General features: G+C 40.8%; 1 protein-coding gene across 1 annotated transcript; it reads left to right on the top strand.

Annotated features, from left to right (window-relative positions):
• The first annotated feature begins 216 nt into the window (after positions 1-216).
• ncstn (nicastrin) lies at positions 217-17828 on the top strand. Its single transcript, XM_028592287.1, has 17 exons — positions 217-535; positions 1591-1692; positions 2170-2293; positions 2950-3071; positions 4549-4694; positions 5556-5700; positions 5892-6004; positions 6664-6816; positions 6942-7046; positions 8437-8514; positions 9597-9766; positions 9864-9966; positions 10494-10592; positions 11840-11927; positions 12111-12274; positions 12910-13122; positions 16806-17828. The coding sequence occupies exons 1-17, from the start codon at positions 478-480 to the stop codon at positions 16926-16928; spliced, it is 2106 nt and encodes a 701-aa protein (XP_028448088.1). The 5' UTR covers positions 217-477; the 3' UTR covers positions 16929-17828.
• The last annotated feature ends 599 nt before the right edge of the window (positions 17829-18427 follow it).

Below are 18427 nucleotides of genomic sequence, written 5' to 3'. Positions count from 1 at the left end.
GTGTGTGTGTGTGTGTGTGTGTGTGTGTGTGTGTGTGTGTGTGTGTGTGTGTGTGTGTGTGTGTGTGTGTGTGTGTGTGTGTGTGTGTGTGTGTGTGTGTGTGTGTGTGTGTGTGTGTGTGTGTGTGTGTGTGTGTGTGTGTGTGAGAAGCATATCCAAAGTGCACCACAGGGCTGAGTCACAAGGGAAGTACAGAGTTGACTCACTCCTTAGTTGGAATTACTTTGGTCCTTTAAATGAATGGATGGAAGGAAAGAAAAAAGTTTATTAAATTTATTATATATACGTATGTTTTATTTTACCAGACCCGGAGCTTTAGAAATACATAAAAACTTGATTACTCCCGTTGCAGAGATCCAGAGCTGCCATTTTGAATGAGTCCGTCTCCTTTCAGGGGAGCGGAACAAAACTGCGGAACCCGGACGTTTTCCATGTCAACACCTACTGTTGTGTTGTTCTGCTTTTTAAACCAGGAAGATGGATTTGCTGTCGAACAAATGGATCGTTAATTTGCTAGTTTGTTGTCTTTTCATCGGTAAGTTGTATTCGAACAGTGCCCGATGTCCATCTTCACGTAGTTGTTTATGAGCAGAGTGTGCTTCTGTAACAGGCAGTTAGCTTGATAGACTGCTTTGTGCTTAGAGCTAGCCGAATGCTAGGCTAGTCAGCGTTAGCAAAAGATGCCCTCTTTTGGCTTTAATCCCCGTTGCCGGGTTTTTCAATACAAGTTTCACAATGGGGTCCAGCGTTGCAAGAATTATTGACCAATTTCTATCAGCTAGAAAGTTCAGAATTAATTCCAGCACTCTGTTTTATTAAGTATTTATAGTCACAGTTTGGGTCTGCCCTCCTGATATAGCTAGCTAGCTAAGCATCCCCAGCATCAGCGTGACTGCTCGTGATTCCCCGCTGCGACCGCCCGGACATGTGGTACAGCGTCAGGCCAAATTAGAACAAGAATTAGTGTCGTTTAATGTTGATTTTGTTGTCCCCAAACACAAAGCAGATGAAGCACACATGTAATCTATTTTAGAGTGCCCTGGTAAATTTGACATAGAGGGTGATGTTCCAAAATAGCACTTTGTTTCAATTAAAGCGGTTTAATGTTACTTAAACGGTTACGTTGCTGCACCGTTGGTGAAAAGGATGTAGGTCCAACAGGTGAAACAAACCAAACAGCTACATTTTTGGAAAAACCTGCATGTTGGCCCCAGGTGGATGAAAGTCATAACAGTGTCTGGAAAGAGTGCTTTAATATCCTTCAAAGTAAATCTATTTTTTCTAAATTAAATTACCACCATTTTGAAAGGACCTGTCTGTGGTTTTCTCTTCAGATATGAGAAAAGGCCATCTGCATGTATGCAAGAGTATTTATACAAAAGGATGTAGTCTCAAGTCTAAAATTAGGAATGTAATTTTGCCATCAGTGAGAGATAGAGGATGTGACTTTAATTTTAGGTTCTCTGAGCAATTAAAACCCACTCATCTGTGACATAAATTCTGTTTTTCTTTCTTTATTATGCTCTTTTGGTAGAATCTGTACCCTAATGTTCTTATTGTGCAGTTGTTAAAGTGCTTTTTCCTTTGCAGGTGTCGGCTGTAATTCAGTGGAAAAGAAGATTTATGTGCATCTCAATTACACTGTCCCATGTGTACGACTGCTCAACGCAACACATCAAATAGGCTGCCAGTGTGAGTAAAACAATAAATTAAAGTGATGCTAAGTACTTGTCATGGGAATCCAACATGCATCTGGGACACTTATGACAAGTGTTCCTAGTGTTCACATCTTAACTGTAGAGTGTGTGTGTCTTTATGGCCTTTGGCTGTCTTTTATTCACATGAATTTTGAAGCGAAGTGCCTACTACACAGTCTACTAAAAGTGTTTTCTGTGTGGTTGCTTGAGGCAGGAAGAATATAAAAGCCGACAAGTTGCACATAAACCTGTTTGTGGTACACTGTTTTCATACTGCAAAAAGGCCAAGCAGCAGCAATTTTGTCTTTGCTGCATCAAAACATTTTGTCCTAGAACATTTCCTGTAATAGAGAAGAGGCCTTGTCGACACACATTGATTAGATAAGCTTTGAGGACATTTTTTTTTTTTTTTTAAATCTAGTACAGCAATTGTACATCATATCTGATATTGGATTTTTTTTTTTGATTTCAGCCCATTTGTCAGGTAATGTGGGAGTGCTCCATGTGCTCGAGTCCGAGGAAAACGTGGACTGGGTCCTGCGCTCTGGTCCCAATCCTCCTTATCTGGTTATCCTGGAATCCCCGCTCTTTACCAGGTACAGTTAGCATGTCTCACCCTGCAGAGGGAGTACTTACAGTGGTCCCTAATGAGAGTAAGGGCTAAGGTATACTCCATTGTTTTACCACTTCCAAAATCCAAAGTGGTTCTAGTTGTTCCGAACAGCTACAGTATATGAATGAAATAATAGTGAAAATAAGAGTTAGTAGTCCTTAGCATTTCATTCTATACTAAAGCATTTTTTTAAAAGAGTAGCAGCTGGGTATGGTGTTGACATTTATACATAAGTTTATTTGGTTTATGGTTTATTGTCTATTTTGATACTATTTGTTGAACGGTCTTGATTATTGTAGTTACTGTGTCATCTTTACTTGTTTTTTTTTTTTTGTCTGGGTGGGTGGTGATGACGAAGCGGGAGGGGTGTGTGTGTTTATCTTGCAAGTTGTATGTTTTGTATGTCAAAAAATTGTTAATGACAAAAAAAGAAGTAGCAGCTGGAGGGTAACTTATAACATCAGGATATGGCAGTGAAACTCAATCAGCCATACACCGTCACAGACATGTACAGTACAGTACAGTTACTGTGGTAAATTCTGCCTGTCTAACCCTAAGGAAAGAAACTTGAACCCGTGTCTGGCCTGTATTTGTACCTGTATCGTTTACACCGCCCCGTGCCGACTGTCTGCCCGTCAGATCCATCATGATGAAGTTGAAGAACGCCTCCAGCAGGGTGGCTGGCGTTGCTGTTGTGGCGCCGAGTGCAAATCCGCTCGAGGGCGTCTCTCCACACACCACCTGTCCCAATGAAAACACAGGTGGGTGAGGGTTTGCCTGCTAAGACCTGTCTCTCAGTATTACCCCAGTTACAGAAATTAATTGTAGTTGAATGAGCCTCAGAAGTAGGCCTGCACAATTCGGGGAAAAATATGAATCACGATTTTCTAGCTTGGAATTGATATCCCGATTATCTGCCACGATTTTTTTTCTCACAAAGTGTAAGTGGCAGTACCAAACGTAGATTTCTTTTTTTCACACCTTTTGCACATTGTGCATCACCACAAGCCTGTAAACATAGATGTTTCAATGAATAAAGAAAATAAAGTACGTACTGGCCCTTTAAGTACAGTAGGCTACCAAAAATAGTGACATATAACACATAGAACTAAATATGGCCCTGATACAGGCTCTAGCTGAACTCCTTGAACATGTCTTTACGTAATTAAAACATGTCAATGTCAAAAAAAAAGAATAAAAAAAATAAATTAATGGAAGTCATTTAAAAATGTAATCGTGAACAGGGGTGAATCGAGATCGTGATTTTATAACGATTTATCGTGCAGGCCTACTCAGAAGGCACAGCGCATGAAATGACATGCTGTAGTGGGTTCAGTTTTCATGTTCTGAAGCAGTTTCTGCAACATTGTAGTGTCACCATATAGGCATGTGTGACCTTAGAACACAGATTTAATTACTCATCATGTTTCTTCTTTCTTTAGTTAGTTCTGTGACACAGAGATACCTTAAATTCAAAGTTGCATGTGTGACCAGAGATAGATTTTGAACAGGGCAGGAGTAGCTTCAGACACGCATGCAGAAGGTCATAGTACAACGCTTAAACTTCATGTTTTATTATTTTACAATGTCAGATCACATTGGACGGGGTGATAGAGTTGCGAACTGAGAGGAAAGAAGCTGCAGATTGTCAGTTTTGTACAACACCGTAATCTTTAGGGTTTTTTTTGCGGAGCCAGTAATCAAATTTTAAGTTTGCCGCTGGGATGTTTCTTGCACTTTGGGAGTCGTAGTTACCTTCTCCCCTGAAGTTTTTATGTACACATGGTTGTACCTTTTTACTTTTTAGCAAAGAATCACTCAATTTCTTATGCAGTTGTACTGACGATTCAATCGGGAGAATTTCATGCCCCTTCAAGCCGTGGAAATGTTGCAACTACATTGTTAATGGAGAAAATGGTGGGATTTTTACTTCCGGAACTTTGCAACCGTATAGGATGTATTTACACCAATCATCAGAAGGAAAAAAAAATTATTTAATGCCAAAGAATAAAATATGATAAAGTCCAGGAGCATGTAAATAGATTTTTCGATGCATATCAGTCTTGTTGATACTGTAAATACTTTTTCATGCAACTCGCTTGTAGAAATCAGGGCGCTAGATACAACACCATTTTTAGCTTCAATGTATTTGCAGGACTTTTAAAGAAATCTGCTCACACAGTTCACACTTGTGAGTTTAGTGTCACGGCTGCTGACTCCACTCTGTGTTTCCCTCAGGCGTGTATACAGAAAAGTACGATCCATCCTTGGCCCATTGTAACGTGACCGTGTGGAACCCGTTGGGAAGCGGTTTGTCCTACGAGCAGTTTGACTTCCCCATCTTCTCTTTGAAAGACGACAATGACACTCAGGTCATACGGCAGGTAATGTGACAGGCATCGGGTAAAGTTCGCAACACAAGCTGATATTTTGTTTGTTAATCCCGTTTGATAAAAATCACTTTGGTCTTACAGTTTTGTTTTTTTTCAACTTTCTTGTCCCTGCTGTCACAAAATAACTGTCTTATTGTTTTCCGTTTGCCTCTGATGTTTGAGAATAGACATCATTTACAAAACAGTACAGTCGCAAAAAAGTCTGATCTGAACTTGTCCCAGTAGTGTTTGAGATTAGGCAGGATCCCAATAAAGCTGTTTCAGTAGCACTTAATATTATCATCTTTCTAAAGCCAGCATGTCGTGCTACGACATGTTGAGACGATTTATCAGAAGATCCCACAAATTGTATGTGACAAAAACAAGCGGATCATATTACATAGGTTTTAAACATCTGTTTCTGATGCAGTGCAAGTGTGGTGCATAGGTTTTCACAGAATAGAGACAACATCGCTGATCACAACATGACGTGAAACTTTACGATTTTATCTCTGCTTTTAGTTTCCGCTCACTGACTGGTGGACTTCAGATCTAGATGGGGGAACTGTTCTGTAAACCAACGCGGTTTCAGGTTTGATCCCCAGATGTCAGAGTGATGAATTTAGTCGCAGACCTGGTAGTTAAGACTATTACTGTGCCCAAACCTGCCAGTGTGCCCCTGAGCAACGAGCATCACAACCAATTGTGTATGTTCCAACTTGTTCTAAGGATTGAAAGATATTTGAGACTAGCTCAAAATACTATACTGTTATTGTGGCATCTGTCTGTAAAAAAAAAAAAAAAAAAAAAAAAAAAAAGCAAAACCTGCACACAGAAGTTTCATATGTGTATGCTTCATTTCTCCATTCGCAGTGTTACATGGACCATAACCGCGCTGTGAACGGTAGCAGTCCTCAGTACCCGCTGTGTGCCATGCAGCTCTACTCCCACATGTCCGCAGTCACCGACACGGCCACCTGCATGAGGAGAAATGACATCAACTTTAGCATCAGCCCAGGTATTTACGCAACATGAGTACATATCTACACACAACAGGTTTGCATACTATTCAAACAGATTTTTCAAAGGCTACGTGACTTTTTCAGGAAGAGAATCTATTCACATACATGAAATAGTCAATGATTATATTGTTTCTTGGCCACTTCTAAACTGAGTCCCTGTTGTTGGTTGTTCTGTGTCTCCCTTCAGAGATGGTTTGTGACCCATTGGGTGACTATAATGTCTGGGCCTCCACCAGGCCTATTAACAACACAGCCAAGGGCCACAAGATGTGGGAGAGTGTGGTCATAGCAGCAGCCAGGGTGAGTTACCGCAGAGACTTCTCCTTCCTCGCTGAGCTTTACGCCTACACCAATATTTCTACTACAGTACAACAGTTGTTACTTATCAGCATGTGTGTTCATTAACGCCATTGATATTTCTCCAGCCAGTATCTGCAGTGATCTCACTCACTTTGAAAGCCTTCCAGTATAAAAGCCATGCTAAGATTACCCTGCTTTGTGATGCATGCCATGTGATTTAACAGTTGCAGGCAGGTCTTACAGGCAGTGATTCTGTGCTTTGCTTCTTGTGTAAATATTCTTTTTTATTCGAGAGCTATACGAACACGCATAAATGAAAGTGATAAGGTGGCACAGGAGCCTGTTTTTATGCAAAAATCGGCTCATCCAATGTGAGAATTTTTCTGTTTTACTTTGTAAATTGAAAATATTTAGTTTTTAGGCTTTTGTCTGACATTTTATTACCTGAAAGATTAATCGGTTAATTGAGAAAATAATCAGCAGATTACTTGATGATTAGTTGCAGCCCTACTCTCCTTTTTTTCAACAGGAATGCATTATACCGTTGAGACATGATGGGCTGCATTTCCTCATATTTGGTTTATGCTGTGATCGAAAATAGGTCATTGCAAGCTGAACCGAACTACTTACCTAGGTCTGACCTCCTCTCTTCTCTGCAGTTGGACAGCAGGTCTTTTTTCTTTGAAGTTGCTCCAGGAGCCGAGAGTGGAGTCTCTGGGTTTGTCACTCTGCTGGCGGCCGCTCACGCTCTGCGAAATCCCATCCAGGTGGCCCCACCCAACCGCACCATTCTCTACACCTTTTTTCAAGGGGTCAGTCATTTCCACATAACCGTATGCACCATTGTGCTCGACGAACATGCCACATTTAACATTGTACTGCCAGCCTTACTCGTGTTTTCTTTACATTTTATTTGATTGATTTGTTTTGACTCCAGGAAACCTTTGACTACATCGGCAGTTCGAGGATGGTGTACGATATGCAGAACAATCAATTTGCCGTGGACTTGGACAATGTTCACTCAGTATTGGAGATAGGACAGGTGTGTATTGTAGACTTCCAGTAACCTTCTGTATGTATCAACTTGGACAGACCACCACATTTTAAGGGAATACTTACAAAAATGACTTAAACGTAGGGATGCACCGAATATTTGGCACAAAAGGGCATTTTCGGCCGAAATACTTTTATCACCGAAACAATACTGCCGAAAATGTTGTGATGACGCAAACAGAAACCGCGACCTGCACGTGTGTCAGTACCCGATCCGTTCCACCTGCAAAGCATCTCCTAAGCAAAGACGTTGAGACGGACCACGGAGTGAAAACAATGAGAAGTACTTAGAGCTCTTAGAGTCTGTCAGCACACGTTTCAGTGAGATCTGTTTGGATCCTCTGCACTACATCGCGACTGTACTTGATCCGCGTTATAAAGACCATTACTTGGATGCGGAAATAAAGCAGGGCGCACGAGAAATGATCCAGGCCGCGATGGATGCGGAGAACCCGCGTGGAGACGGAGACGTAGCAGCGCCCAGCGCAGGATGAGATCAGAGCGCAGGAAAAAAAGACTTGTCTCTCTGCACCAGATGAGGGGCTTGCACCCTCGTTCTCTGATATGTTCAGGGAAATCCTGTAAGAAAGTGTCTCAAAAAATAGTAATAATAATAACAATAGGTAAGCTATTCTGTTCTTAGGCTACTATATACTGTATGTGACTATCAGATTGTAGCCATATTTCTGCTAGATATTTTTTTAATTAAACTTTAATATTAATTTATACAATTGCAATGCCTTGATTTTAATAAAGTTAGTACACAGTCATAGCCATAAATGCAATGGTACTAATAATTGGCATCATTTCTTTCGGTGTTTCGGTTTTCGGTCTTGGTTTCCTCTTTTTCGGTGTTTCGGTTTCGGCCAAGAATTTTCATTTCGCTGCATCCCTACTTAAAGGCAAGGTATTGCTTGAACTTTTGTGATACTAGCAGCAATACCATACCTGAGTTTCGGTATGATTTTAAATTGGAATCTAAACAACAACACTGCTCATCTGTCAAGCTTACTTTGGGTAGTTTTTGATGCTCAGGGGACACAATTTGGTTGGTTCAACAAACAATTAAGGTCTGATACCCAACCCTACTTTAAACAATTTAATGAATTAAATGAATGACTTAATAACATAACTCGCCAAACCATACTTAACTATAAAAAATCTCATGTTATTGTAGTATCACTACATTTTCTGTATATTATGTCAAATATTTGTATGACAAATTAATTGTAGCTGCACCATAGGCCTTTTTACATTACCGCTGTGGACAGAATCAGTGAAGATGTGCTTGACATTTTGTTACTCAAATGTTAAAAGGTATACGTTATGTTTATGTGTATATGTGTCTAGTAACTGTATGTTGAATTTGTTGACCACAGGTGGGACTTCGTGCTAACTCCAAACTGTGGCTTCACTCTGATCCTGTGTCTAGAAAGAACAACAGTGTCAATGCAGAGGTTTGTATCCTGTATATTCACAAGCTTCCTCCCTTCTCATACAACCCCACAGGACATGTTGATGGTCCCTACGAGGGTAAATTGTCCTAAATTGATAATGAAATAATAAATATATAAGGGATAATGTAGAGACACATAACACATTATAACATATTTACATAAAACTACTCTGTACATGGTAGAAGCTACATTAAAAGGAGCACCCGGTTCAATATATGGTTATAAAGTGCTGTATGCGGAGGTAGCAAGCTGGCTTTAAAAAGTGGCTTTCCCTACTGATTAAGATCATTTATGACAACATGGACACACAAAATAGTAAATTTAAGTGTATTGTTGAATAATAAATGACAGTAGTTGAAACCTAATGAGAGGATAATTGATACAAATCAATTACAAAACTGTATATGAAATTTAAAAGTGTACTTCTGAAAACATCCTAAAACAAAAGAAATAGCTTTGAACAAATATCAGGACTAAAACCGGAACCAATGTGGAAATTATTCTTGAGTGCTTTTGCCATATAAAATATGGCTGCCAAAAAAAAAAGGTTTAAATTCAGATTTCTGAGTTGACGATTAACCGTAAAACCCAATATGAATTTAAATATTGGATGACTGTAACCCTTGTGTTGTCTTGCATCATCCTCCTGGGTCGAAACTGAAAACCTTTCTCTAGGTCAAAAAACGCCCAAAATTCAGTGAAAGTAGAGATTCGATCTTTTGTCGTACTTGAGAAGCATTTTGTATGGAATCACATGTTATTTTTGGGCAATCAAAATTAGGCAGTTAAAAAGACATCTAGCTCCCCCAGTTAGAGCGTGCTTTGCAGTGGCCCGGGTTCGAGTCCGACCTGCGGCCCTTTGCTGCGTGTCATTCCCCATCTCTCTCCCAGCTTTCCTGTCTATTCACTAACTAATAAAGGGAAAAAATGCCCATTTAGAAAACGGGTCAATTTTGACCCAAGGACAACACAAGGGTTATGAGTAGACTTGGATATAAAGGCAGAACAGAGATGGAAAAACAATTTGCCCCCAATGTGTGTATTACTGCATGTATAACATTTCCTCCACTGTTGCGTTTCAGGTGATGAAGCTCATTGAAAGCTTGCAATCGGCTTCCGCAGGTTTGAACGTCACGGTGAACGAGACCGGTTTCTCTCAGCCACTCCCGCCCTCGTCCTTCCAGCGGTTCCTGCGAGCTCGGCCAATCCCCGGTGTCGTTATCGAGGATCACCAGTCTGCTTTCACCAACAGGTGATTTCGCTATCGTTACGCACCATTGCATCTAATTGTAACCGTGGCGTCTGTGTTGGCATGTTTTGCTAATTTATTTCCCCGGTTTTGTGTGCAGGTTCTACGAGAGTATGTACGATAATGCAGAATACCTGAACATATCTTACCCACCAAACCTGACGCCAGAGGAGCAGCTGGTGTCAGTCACTGACACCGCTATGGTATTGCTATTAATCACCAATATTCACCACGTTCATGTGCTCTTGAATCAGCTTTGCAAAGGCAGTCCACAACTTCCGCTGCACGTACTGTGGTCCGACATATATGATTTCAAGTGGAGAGATGACACCTAGTTTTCTCCTTTGCTCGGATATCGACATGAACCCTTCCATATCTGATCCATAGATGGATGCACCCCTGCCATTTGCAGGGCTCTTGTTTTGTATATTGGCTGTAATAGGCCGTGTTGTTGCAGAGACTCATTCTACATGTGTTCTAACACACCTGCTTTAAACTGTTGTTTTCTGTGTTTGGGAGTTGTGAGCAGCAGATAGTTGTCTCGTCATCCATCTCCCTTTCTCAGTTCGTAGTAGACTACAAACCAGACCAGACGTCAAAACTTGTCTGGCAATATTTAAGCGGCCTTCACGATGCTACTGTTTCATTGACTGTTGAGAATTTTAGACATATATGTTGTTGGGAAGCAACTAATAAAGATTTTCTGTATTTCTCTTCACGTATCTCTCAGGCTCTGACTGAGGTGGCCACCATGGTTGCCCGGGCTCTGTACATACAGGCAGGAGGAGCTGAAACCCAGCTGAAAAACATCAACGCAGACCGTAACATAGTAAGATTTCATTTAGGAACTATCCAAGGAAGGTTAAAAACTGGGACCTGGGCAACTGGGACCTGGATGGAACGCACTCATCAGTCTCTCATTCGAGAGACTTGATAGTGTGTTCCATTTGTACTCAGAAGTCGGATTACGACACTCCCCCCTAACCTCGGGAGTTCTGACAACCTCGCAGTACCCCGAGCTCAAAATCCAACATGGCTGCCGCGTGCATCAGCAGTAGTGAAAGCTGTAGTAACCTCCAGTTATGAGCACTTCTGTCTCATTTGTGTCCCACTAAATCAGTTGCGCACACAGTCCTGTCCAACTTCTATCTGTGGACATGTTACGCTGTTTGCATGCACAAAAAACAGCAAAATACATAATCAACTGCTATTGCTAACAATGGCTAATCTGGCAAACCCCACAATGGGGGGAAAAAAAACGATAGTAAAACCCAGCTATTTAACCTCTGTAGGGGCGTTGTCAAGATGATCGATACCGCTTTGTTCATAAATGCTCCTGGCTGTTGTAACGACGCCAGGTATGGTCGTTGGAGACCCCCAACCCCCCAAGGCCGAGTCTGAACGACCATTGTTGGCCGTATGTGGCCGTTAGTTTAGTTTCCTGGGGAGAGATTACAGAACAGCATTGTAAGTGGGCGATAAGTGATGTCGCAGACCTCCTCCCCTGTTAGTAGACGGTTTCTTGTTGTTGTTGTAGATGTTTCAAGCTATCTAGCCATCTTATCTACAAGTTCACTATTCCTATTTATCTGTCCCGTCTCAACACCACAGCCTTTCTCCACCTGAAGAATATTTCTGTACTTGGCCTAGTATACCGGAAATGTAGTGTTTTATATCTGAATTGAAGTTGTCGAGGCCTTAAAAATATCGCTGCGTCTTCATTCACTTTTGGTGAGAATTTAAGCCAGTAATGCACATTATCTTGTGACATACAGTATATCAAAAGTTACTTTCATTTTCTTGCAATGGCATTGGTATTCATTTTCCACTTTATTTGTCCTCAAAACAATTCTTGTATTTAGGCATGCTACACTCATATGTCACTTAATCTTGTTCATTCTCCTGTTGTTGTTTTTTTTTATCAACTTCCTTTACATATTGCTTTACGTAACTGCAGTTTGTTATGTCTCTTTCAGTCACTTAAAATGTGCTTTTAAATAATTTGGTTTATCATTAATTCCAAGACAAACAAGGGTTTTTCCGGTATCTTTGTTCAACATGTTTTCTGTCCCTCAGGTGACCCGGATGCTGTACGGTTTCCTCGTTCGGTCAAATAACTCCTGGTTCCAGGAACTAATCCCCTCTGACCTCATGAGCCACCTGGGTAAGTTGGGATACATCAAATCCTTTTTTTTTTTTTTCTTTTATACTTACTAGACTACAAAAGTGGGAGAAAGTAATTGCTGTTAATAGACGGTTAATTATAGGCCCTGCTTGTCTTGAATGTGTTCGATTTTGAAGCTGAACTTGAAACTAAACTTCATTTCCTCTGTCTCCTGTCTATCAGCTGACAGGCCCACAAACTTCTACGTGGGCGTGGCCCAGCAGTCCAGCGAGCCGACCCTTCTGGTCAAGTACCTGCTGGCTAACCTGACCGGTAGCCCCACCAACATCAGCCAGGACAACTGCCAGAACCAGCGAGAAGACGAGAAGGACACAGAGAGCAAACATGTCAGCACTTTTCCTTTTCATCAACTTACTTTAGATTGGTCATTGACTTTGAGACAAATTATATCACAAGGAAAAAAACACTTGTCAAGAAAGTATCTCAAATCTGTAATATTTTATCTCATTGACATTTAAAGAAAAGACAGACAAATGTTTAAGAAAAAAAAACTGGGAAGTGTTTGCAGCGGCAGCTAATGATTATTTTCATTATCGACTAATCAATAGAATAGTACTTTGCAAATTTCTAGAGTCAAAGATCTTCAAACTTTTGTTGGACGGACAATCCAAAATCCAGAGATATTCAATTTACTGTCATTCAAACCAAAGAGGAGCAGCATGTATTGCCATTTGAAACACGTACAAGTTTGGTATTCAGCTTGGAACATGATTCAAACAATAAATTGGTTGTTTGACAATAGTTTCAGATTGACTGATCCATTAATCTACTTAAGCAGCAAAACTCAACACCCTCAGTATATAAATAATATTGGGGGGGGACAACGCAAGATATGAATGAAGTTGAAGTGACACCAACATGTGAAGTCTTGGCTTAAAATAGAAATACCTTTTTTTTTTTTTTATATAGAAATACAAAATGTCCTGCATAAGTCTAGAATAATGTTGCCTCCTCCCTTCAGATGTACTCCTACATGTGGGTTCAAGGCGCGTCGCCTCCCAACAGCACAAAGAGGGAGGGCTTCTGCGTGCGCTCCACGGTCCGTCTCTCCAAAGCGCTGTCCCCAGCCTTCGACCTGCGGGAGTACACCTCCAAAGACTATTCGACGTGGACGGAGTCCCGGTGGAAGTCCATCAAAGGACGCATATTCCTGGTGGCGAGTCACGATCTGGAGGTAAACTTTCCCTTCGCTCCTCAAAGACAACACATGGAATGCAGATTTCATTTACGCTTATACTTTATGAATTCCCTATGGTTTCTTCTAATGAAGCATTGGTTGTGCACACACTGTAGGAAGTCTAGAAAGTGGGACGCTGGCACACATTGTTCTTTCCTAGAGCAGGTAGTGGATAGAGTAAGGGCTGCTCTATTAGGGACTAATCCCGATTTATTTAACACGATTACTCATTGTCTGTTGGAACGACTTTACTTTTTAACTTAAACCTACATTGTGTAATTTTTTTGAGTTGATTCTAAGCAAAAATTCCTTTGTTCTTTCACAAATATGTGCTCATTTATGTGTAATTACTTCCACCAGTTAATCAAAGTATTTTTGTAAGCATAGAATCTGCCATTTAGAATCATTCAGAATACATATGGGTGAGTTGCTGAAATGACGGCCGTCATGTTGTGCCTCCATCTTTAAAATACATTAGCCAAAGAGGGACATACCTCGGCCTTTCGCCCTCTTACACCTAGTGGCACCGTGACGAATGCCAGGGGGAGATTACTCGCCAGGGAAGCGAAAAAAGAGAATTAGAACGACAAGGGGACAGGCAAAGCAACAAGACCAAAGTTAATATTGGAGTGGCTAGAACAGCTGCGTGTAAATGATGGAGATACTAAGAGCTAATTCCTGGTTCGGCCACCGTAGGAGTTAAAACGCAATCGGAATGGGAGGGGCAAGAAAGTAATATTCAATTGGTTGTTATATACAATTTCACCACTAGATGGGAGAAATTCTTACACAATGTAGCTTTAAAAAACAGTGAAACGAATTAACAGTGAAAACATCTTGAACTGTGAAATGTTTCCAGTTTGAAGCTTCTTCTTTCATTCTGAACACAGGACAAAATAAGAGTTTGCTCTCAAAATGTAATGTGCAGAATTAGTGTTTCTCTCGATCACGTTGTTTTAGTGATCGTTAGCAGCCAAAATCACAAAACTCACAGAGCAGCAAGTAATTACAACTGTGAAAAGTGAAAACTTTATAAAACCAGCACACTCCCAGGCTCCGTTTCATTCTCATTTAATAATGTAAATCATTTTTGTACTATCGTTGCATTACGTCTAAGCATGGATTGAGGCCCGTTAGTGTGTAGACTTTCATTTTAACAGTGTAGATTCCTGTGTGGCTGTTAAATGTTTGGTACGTACAAGAGCAAACTGGGATTTCAGTTTAATCTGTCCTATTAAAAAATCATACCAGTGGTTGAGCATGTTTTGCTCATAAACTGCAAATTTGATAAACTCACAATATGATACTACTGACCATTTTTGAGTCCCTTCTTTCTAGGCAGCTATAGACCTTTTTCATGTTAATATGTCATGGTAGGAAAAGTGCAGGTGTATTCAAAACCATTAATGATTGCTGCATTCCACTTAGGAGAGGTCCTGGTATTGTGCATGCTGATTCACTGAAATAGCTTACTGGGACACTTAATGGAACTGAGCCATCATTAAGGTTATCAATTTCAGCTGTGCTTTTCCTACTATGACAAGTCAAAAATGTCTGCTGTGAAAAAGGTCCATAGGTTTTTGTTCGTTTTAGCTGGCTGTGAATATCAACTTACAGAGACTTGAAACCTGCTTGATAAAGGTGATGCATCATACTGAGTATCTTGTCACTTTTCTCTTTTTGTTATGCTGTCGCACAATGGATAGCGGAGAGCAGGACTCTTTGTTGTTGGGCTGGATACGTGCCGGTGGAAAACAATTGGCTGCCAAACAGCAACTCTTTTAATGCGGCAATGACTAAAAATGTACATCCTTCTCACAATGTCCATGTTTGGTTTTTGTTTGGCTTCTGACTTAGATTTCCAAACAATATTGTTTGTGAATGCTGTGCTTTTCACAGTCAGACTAACAAGTAGTGTTTCCCAGACAGCAGCAATAAAGGAACCGGAACAACGGCAACAAAGCAGACTTAACACTGACAGTGATGGATAACCTGTCTCAGATGAGGTTCAAGTCTCTGCAAGTTCATTTACAAACTGGAATGAAGCATAACTCTCCTCCTCTGTCAAGTTGCCATTTAAAGCCACAACGTGTGTTTGTATTAAGTTATAGCATTTTTCAAATTATTCTAATGGAATAACGTTAGTTAGGTAGAAAAATGAGGCCCGTCTGGGGAAAACCGGTGCATTTGTTTTCAGCCAGATCATCTCATTGTGGCAGCATGCATTGCTGTCTGCCAATATGTCATGTCTGAGACTACAACTGGGAGGCGCCAAAGTCAGATATGTTAATATTCTATACACAGTGGCTTAAAAGCTGCACTGATCTAATATTTTCTACTAAAATTGCATTAAAATAGTGGGTGTAATGTGAGGACCAGCAGTTCCCTTCAGCTCTGTGAAGCGCTTTACCGTCTTTCAGCTCATTATTTTGGACGCAACTTTACCGTTTTGGTCTCATCTGTGTCGTTTCCAGGCACAGCAGGCAGCTGTAACCCCACTGTACACTATCTGCTCAGCAGCAAACAGCACACAGAGACCTAGACAGTTAGAGACTAGTTAGTGACCTCCTGGAGCATTTAGCAGCTAAAGAACCAGATGTTTCCCGTGGAGACCAAAATAGAGTAAATTAGGGCTGTGCTCGATTGAAGAAATCCTTAGTCGACTAACAATCATTCAATTGTATCGACTAATCGATTAGTTCTGTAAATCTGAGTTTCTCTGCAGAGTCATGCAAAAGCACCACTTTAATTCTTGTGTTTACCAGAGATGTGCTCATACGTTTCTTGGAAATAAGTCATTCAGCATGAAAAAAAGCATAAAACATGACTAATCGACTAAAGAAATCTAAGTTGACTAAGACCAAAACAACCGATTTGTCGACTAATCAACTAAGAGGGAGCAACCCTAGAGTAAATACTTTAATGACTGCCTTTAATTCATTAGGTGCACCAAAACATATTCTATATCATTGACGGAAGTTCTTTCGGATTTCACTCATTTAGGCCGGATATCCGTCGCCTTGGGCTTCCTTTGTGTTGGCGTTCTAAACTCTGGTGGATTTCTGAGGAGTATGGTTAACTGCTCCTCAGATCTCTGCAGGGTAAATCCAGACAGCTAGCTAGACTATCTGTCCAATCTGAGTTTTCTGTCGCACGACTAAAACAACCTTTGAACGTACACATGTTCCACCAAAACAAGTTCCTTCCTGAGGGTATTTTGTCATTGTGTCTGGGGCTTAGCAATCGGACGATTGTGATTGGTTCAAAGAAATGCCAATAAACCAGAGCACGTTTTTCTCCCATCCCGGAATGCTGTGTGGACTAACCAGACCTCCCTCCTCTGCAGCGCTTGTGGTGGAGAAAGGTCTGGCAATGCGAGACTAAAGAAACGTGACTCTTAAAATTTGCTGATGTTGCTCCGTCTGCTAGATGTATAAATGGCTAACTGTTTGCCACATCAACATGAAGAAGATGATAGCATATCAATCTTGTATTTACAGCTTGCTCAACTGCCCCCAAATGGCCAACAACATCCATTAATAGTCGTTTTTAATGTGTTGTTTTGTACTAATGGTAAAACCCCACTGAAAATAAATGATACGGATTTGCCTGGAAGCGAACCCATCCTTTGGTCCTTTTGAACTTTTCCCGAGGACTAAGTGTTCCCTTGACTCCTCCAGATGTTGACGCTGGGCGTGGGTGTCGCCGTGCTGCTAGCATCCCTGCTGCTGACGTACATCATGAGCTCGAAGGCCGACATCCTCTTCAGCTCGGGGAGGGAGCCGGCCAACGCCACCTACTGATCCAGACTGAGGCGACGCCGGCCCACCACCACCACCACTACTACAACTACTACTTCTATCCCAAGCAGACATGGACGGGGCCTTTTTTTCTTTAAAACGCACCACAAGTAGGTACACAGACGGGTTAGATACAGCAGATACATTTTCTTTTTGACGACGACGATGACGACTCCATGTTTATGGACTCGCTCAGGTGAGGCATGGCATGAGGACTGGACCGGACTAGATTGGCCTGGATGGATCTGGACTCCTCAGGGTCCGAAAACCCTTTTCAGGCCCTGTCAGTTGAAAAGATGTTTATATTTTTTTTGTTTTTCTTCCTTTTTATTGTCAAAGAATGTTTTGTTTACTGTGTCATGGGATAGGCACTGAACATTGAGCATTATTTTGAGCGTGTGTGTGTATGATTGTGAATATGTAAATTTGACTGTGTGTGTGCGTGCGTGCGCGCGCCTGTGTGTCCTAGGATTGCGATGGTATGTGCAATACTGTCTTCTCTGTCAACGTAGTTAACTTATCAATCAATTCTAATAAGAAGAAACCACTTTTTGAGTCACTGATCAAGTCGTAGAATTTAAATTTAAGGTTTTGCTAAATCTGGGAATGTGTGGTAAAGTATTTTGATAAGCTTTAGGTTCTGGGATGTTGACAAACCATCCTAAATATTTATATTGTTCAGTCCCAGTACACATATAACTACATGTGTATGTAGTTGTAGACCCACTGCAGTTTCACATATTGTGATATTTGTGTGGAGAAGAAGAATTCCGAAAGGAATCCGGCGTGGCTAATAAACTTTTATTTCATATCGATCAGCTGCCAAAAAAAAACAACTGTCAAATCCAGTCAGAAAATTCTTGTTTTGACACTAGAAATGCCCTGGTACTCTTGCTGTGCACTCTTTTTTTTTTTTTTTTTTTTTTTTTTTTTTTTTTTTGGTTCGTACCTTTCTCACAAGGTTTCTTTTAATGATAACTTCTGAAAAATTGTATCAACCTGCAAGAAAGTTTTGATTTTGTTGTAAATGTGATGGCTGGAATCAATGACCAATGGTGATGCCTTGATGGAGAAATAAACATTGCTTCTTTTCCAGATCTTCTTTCATTGTCGACGGACTGCTGAAATGTTATAAATGGTGTATGGACTGTACTCAAAAAATATAATCGATCAAATACTGTGGCCTCAGTTTACTATTTTATTTCTGTGCCGACACATTTTAGCAAACCAGGCTTTATCAAAGCACCTCAAGAGTGATGTCATCCTCCTTTCAGAGAGAATGGGTGTAACGGGGGAGCTACTACAAGGAATACTAATATAAAATAGACACTCAAATATCAGAGGTTATCTCTCAGTCGTTACTTTTTTCAGGGCTCTACTGAAGGCTGGTTTGCCGATATGTGTCCGCACAAGAAATGAAATTGTAAGCGGAGGACAAAATACTGGCAATCATTTGTTTTTTTTGGAGTTCCACAATCCCAGATCATACGTTGCTATCACTG

The sequence above is a fragment of the Perca flavescens genome, chromosome 12 (assembly GCF_004354835.1).
Source record: "Perca flavescens isolate YP-PL-M2 chromosome 12, PFLA_1.0, whole genome shotgun sequence".
Lineage (NCBI taxonomy): Eukaryota > Metazoa > Chordata > Actinopteri > Perciformes > Percidae > Perca > Perca flavescens.
The sequence above is the reverse complement of the archived record's forward strand: the minus strand, read 5'-3'. Positions and strand labels throughout refer to the sequence as shown.

Bases quoted from the DNA above. Each gene is read 5' to 3' on its own strand.
- ncstn (XM_028592287.1), top strand. From the start codon at position 478: ATGGATTTGCTGTCGAACAAATGGATCGTTAATTTGCTAGTTTGTTGT. The intron at 4,695-5,555 runs GTAATGTGACAG...CTCCATTCGCAG, and splicing joins ACACTCAGGTCATACGGCAG to TGTTACATGGACCATAACCG. The intron at 10,593-11,839 runs GTAAGATTTCAT...TCTGTCCCTCAG, and splicing joins TCAACGCAGACCGTAACATA to GTGACCCGGATGCTGTACGG.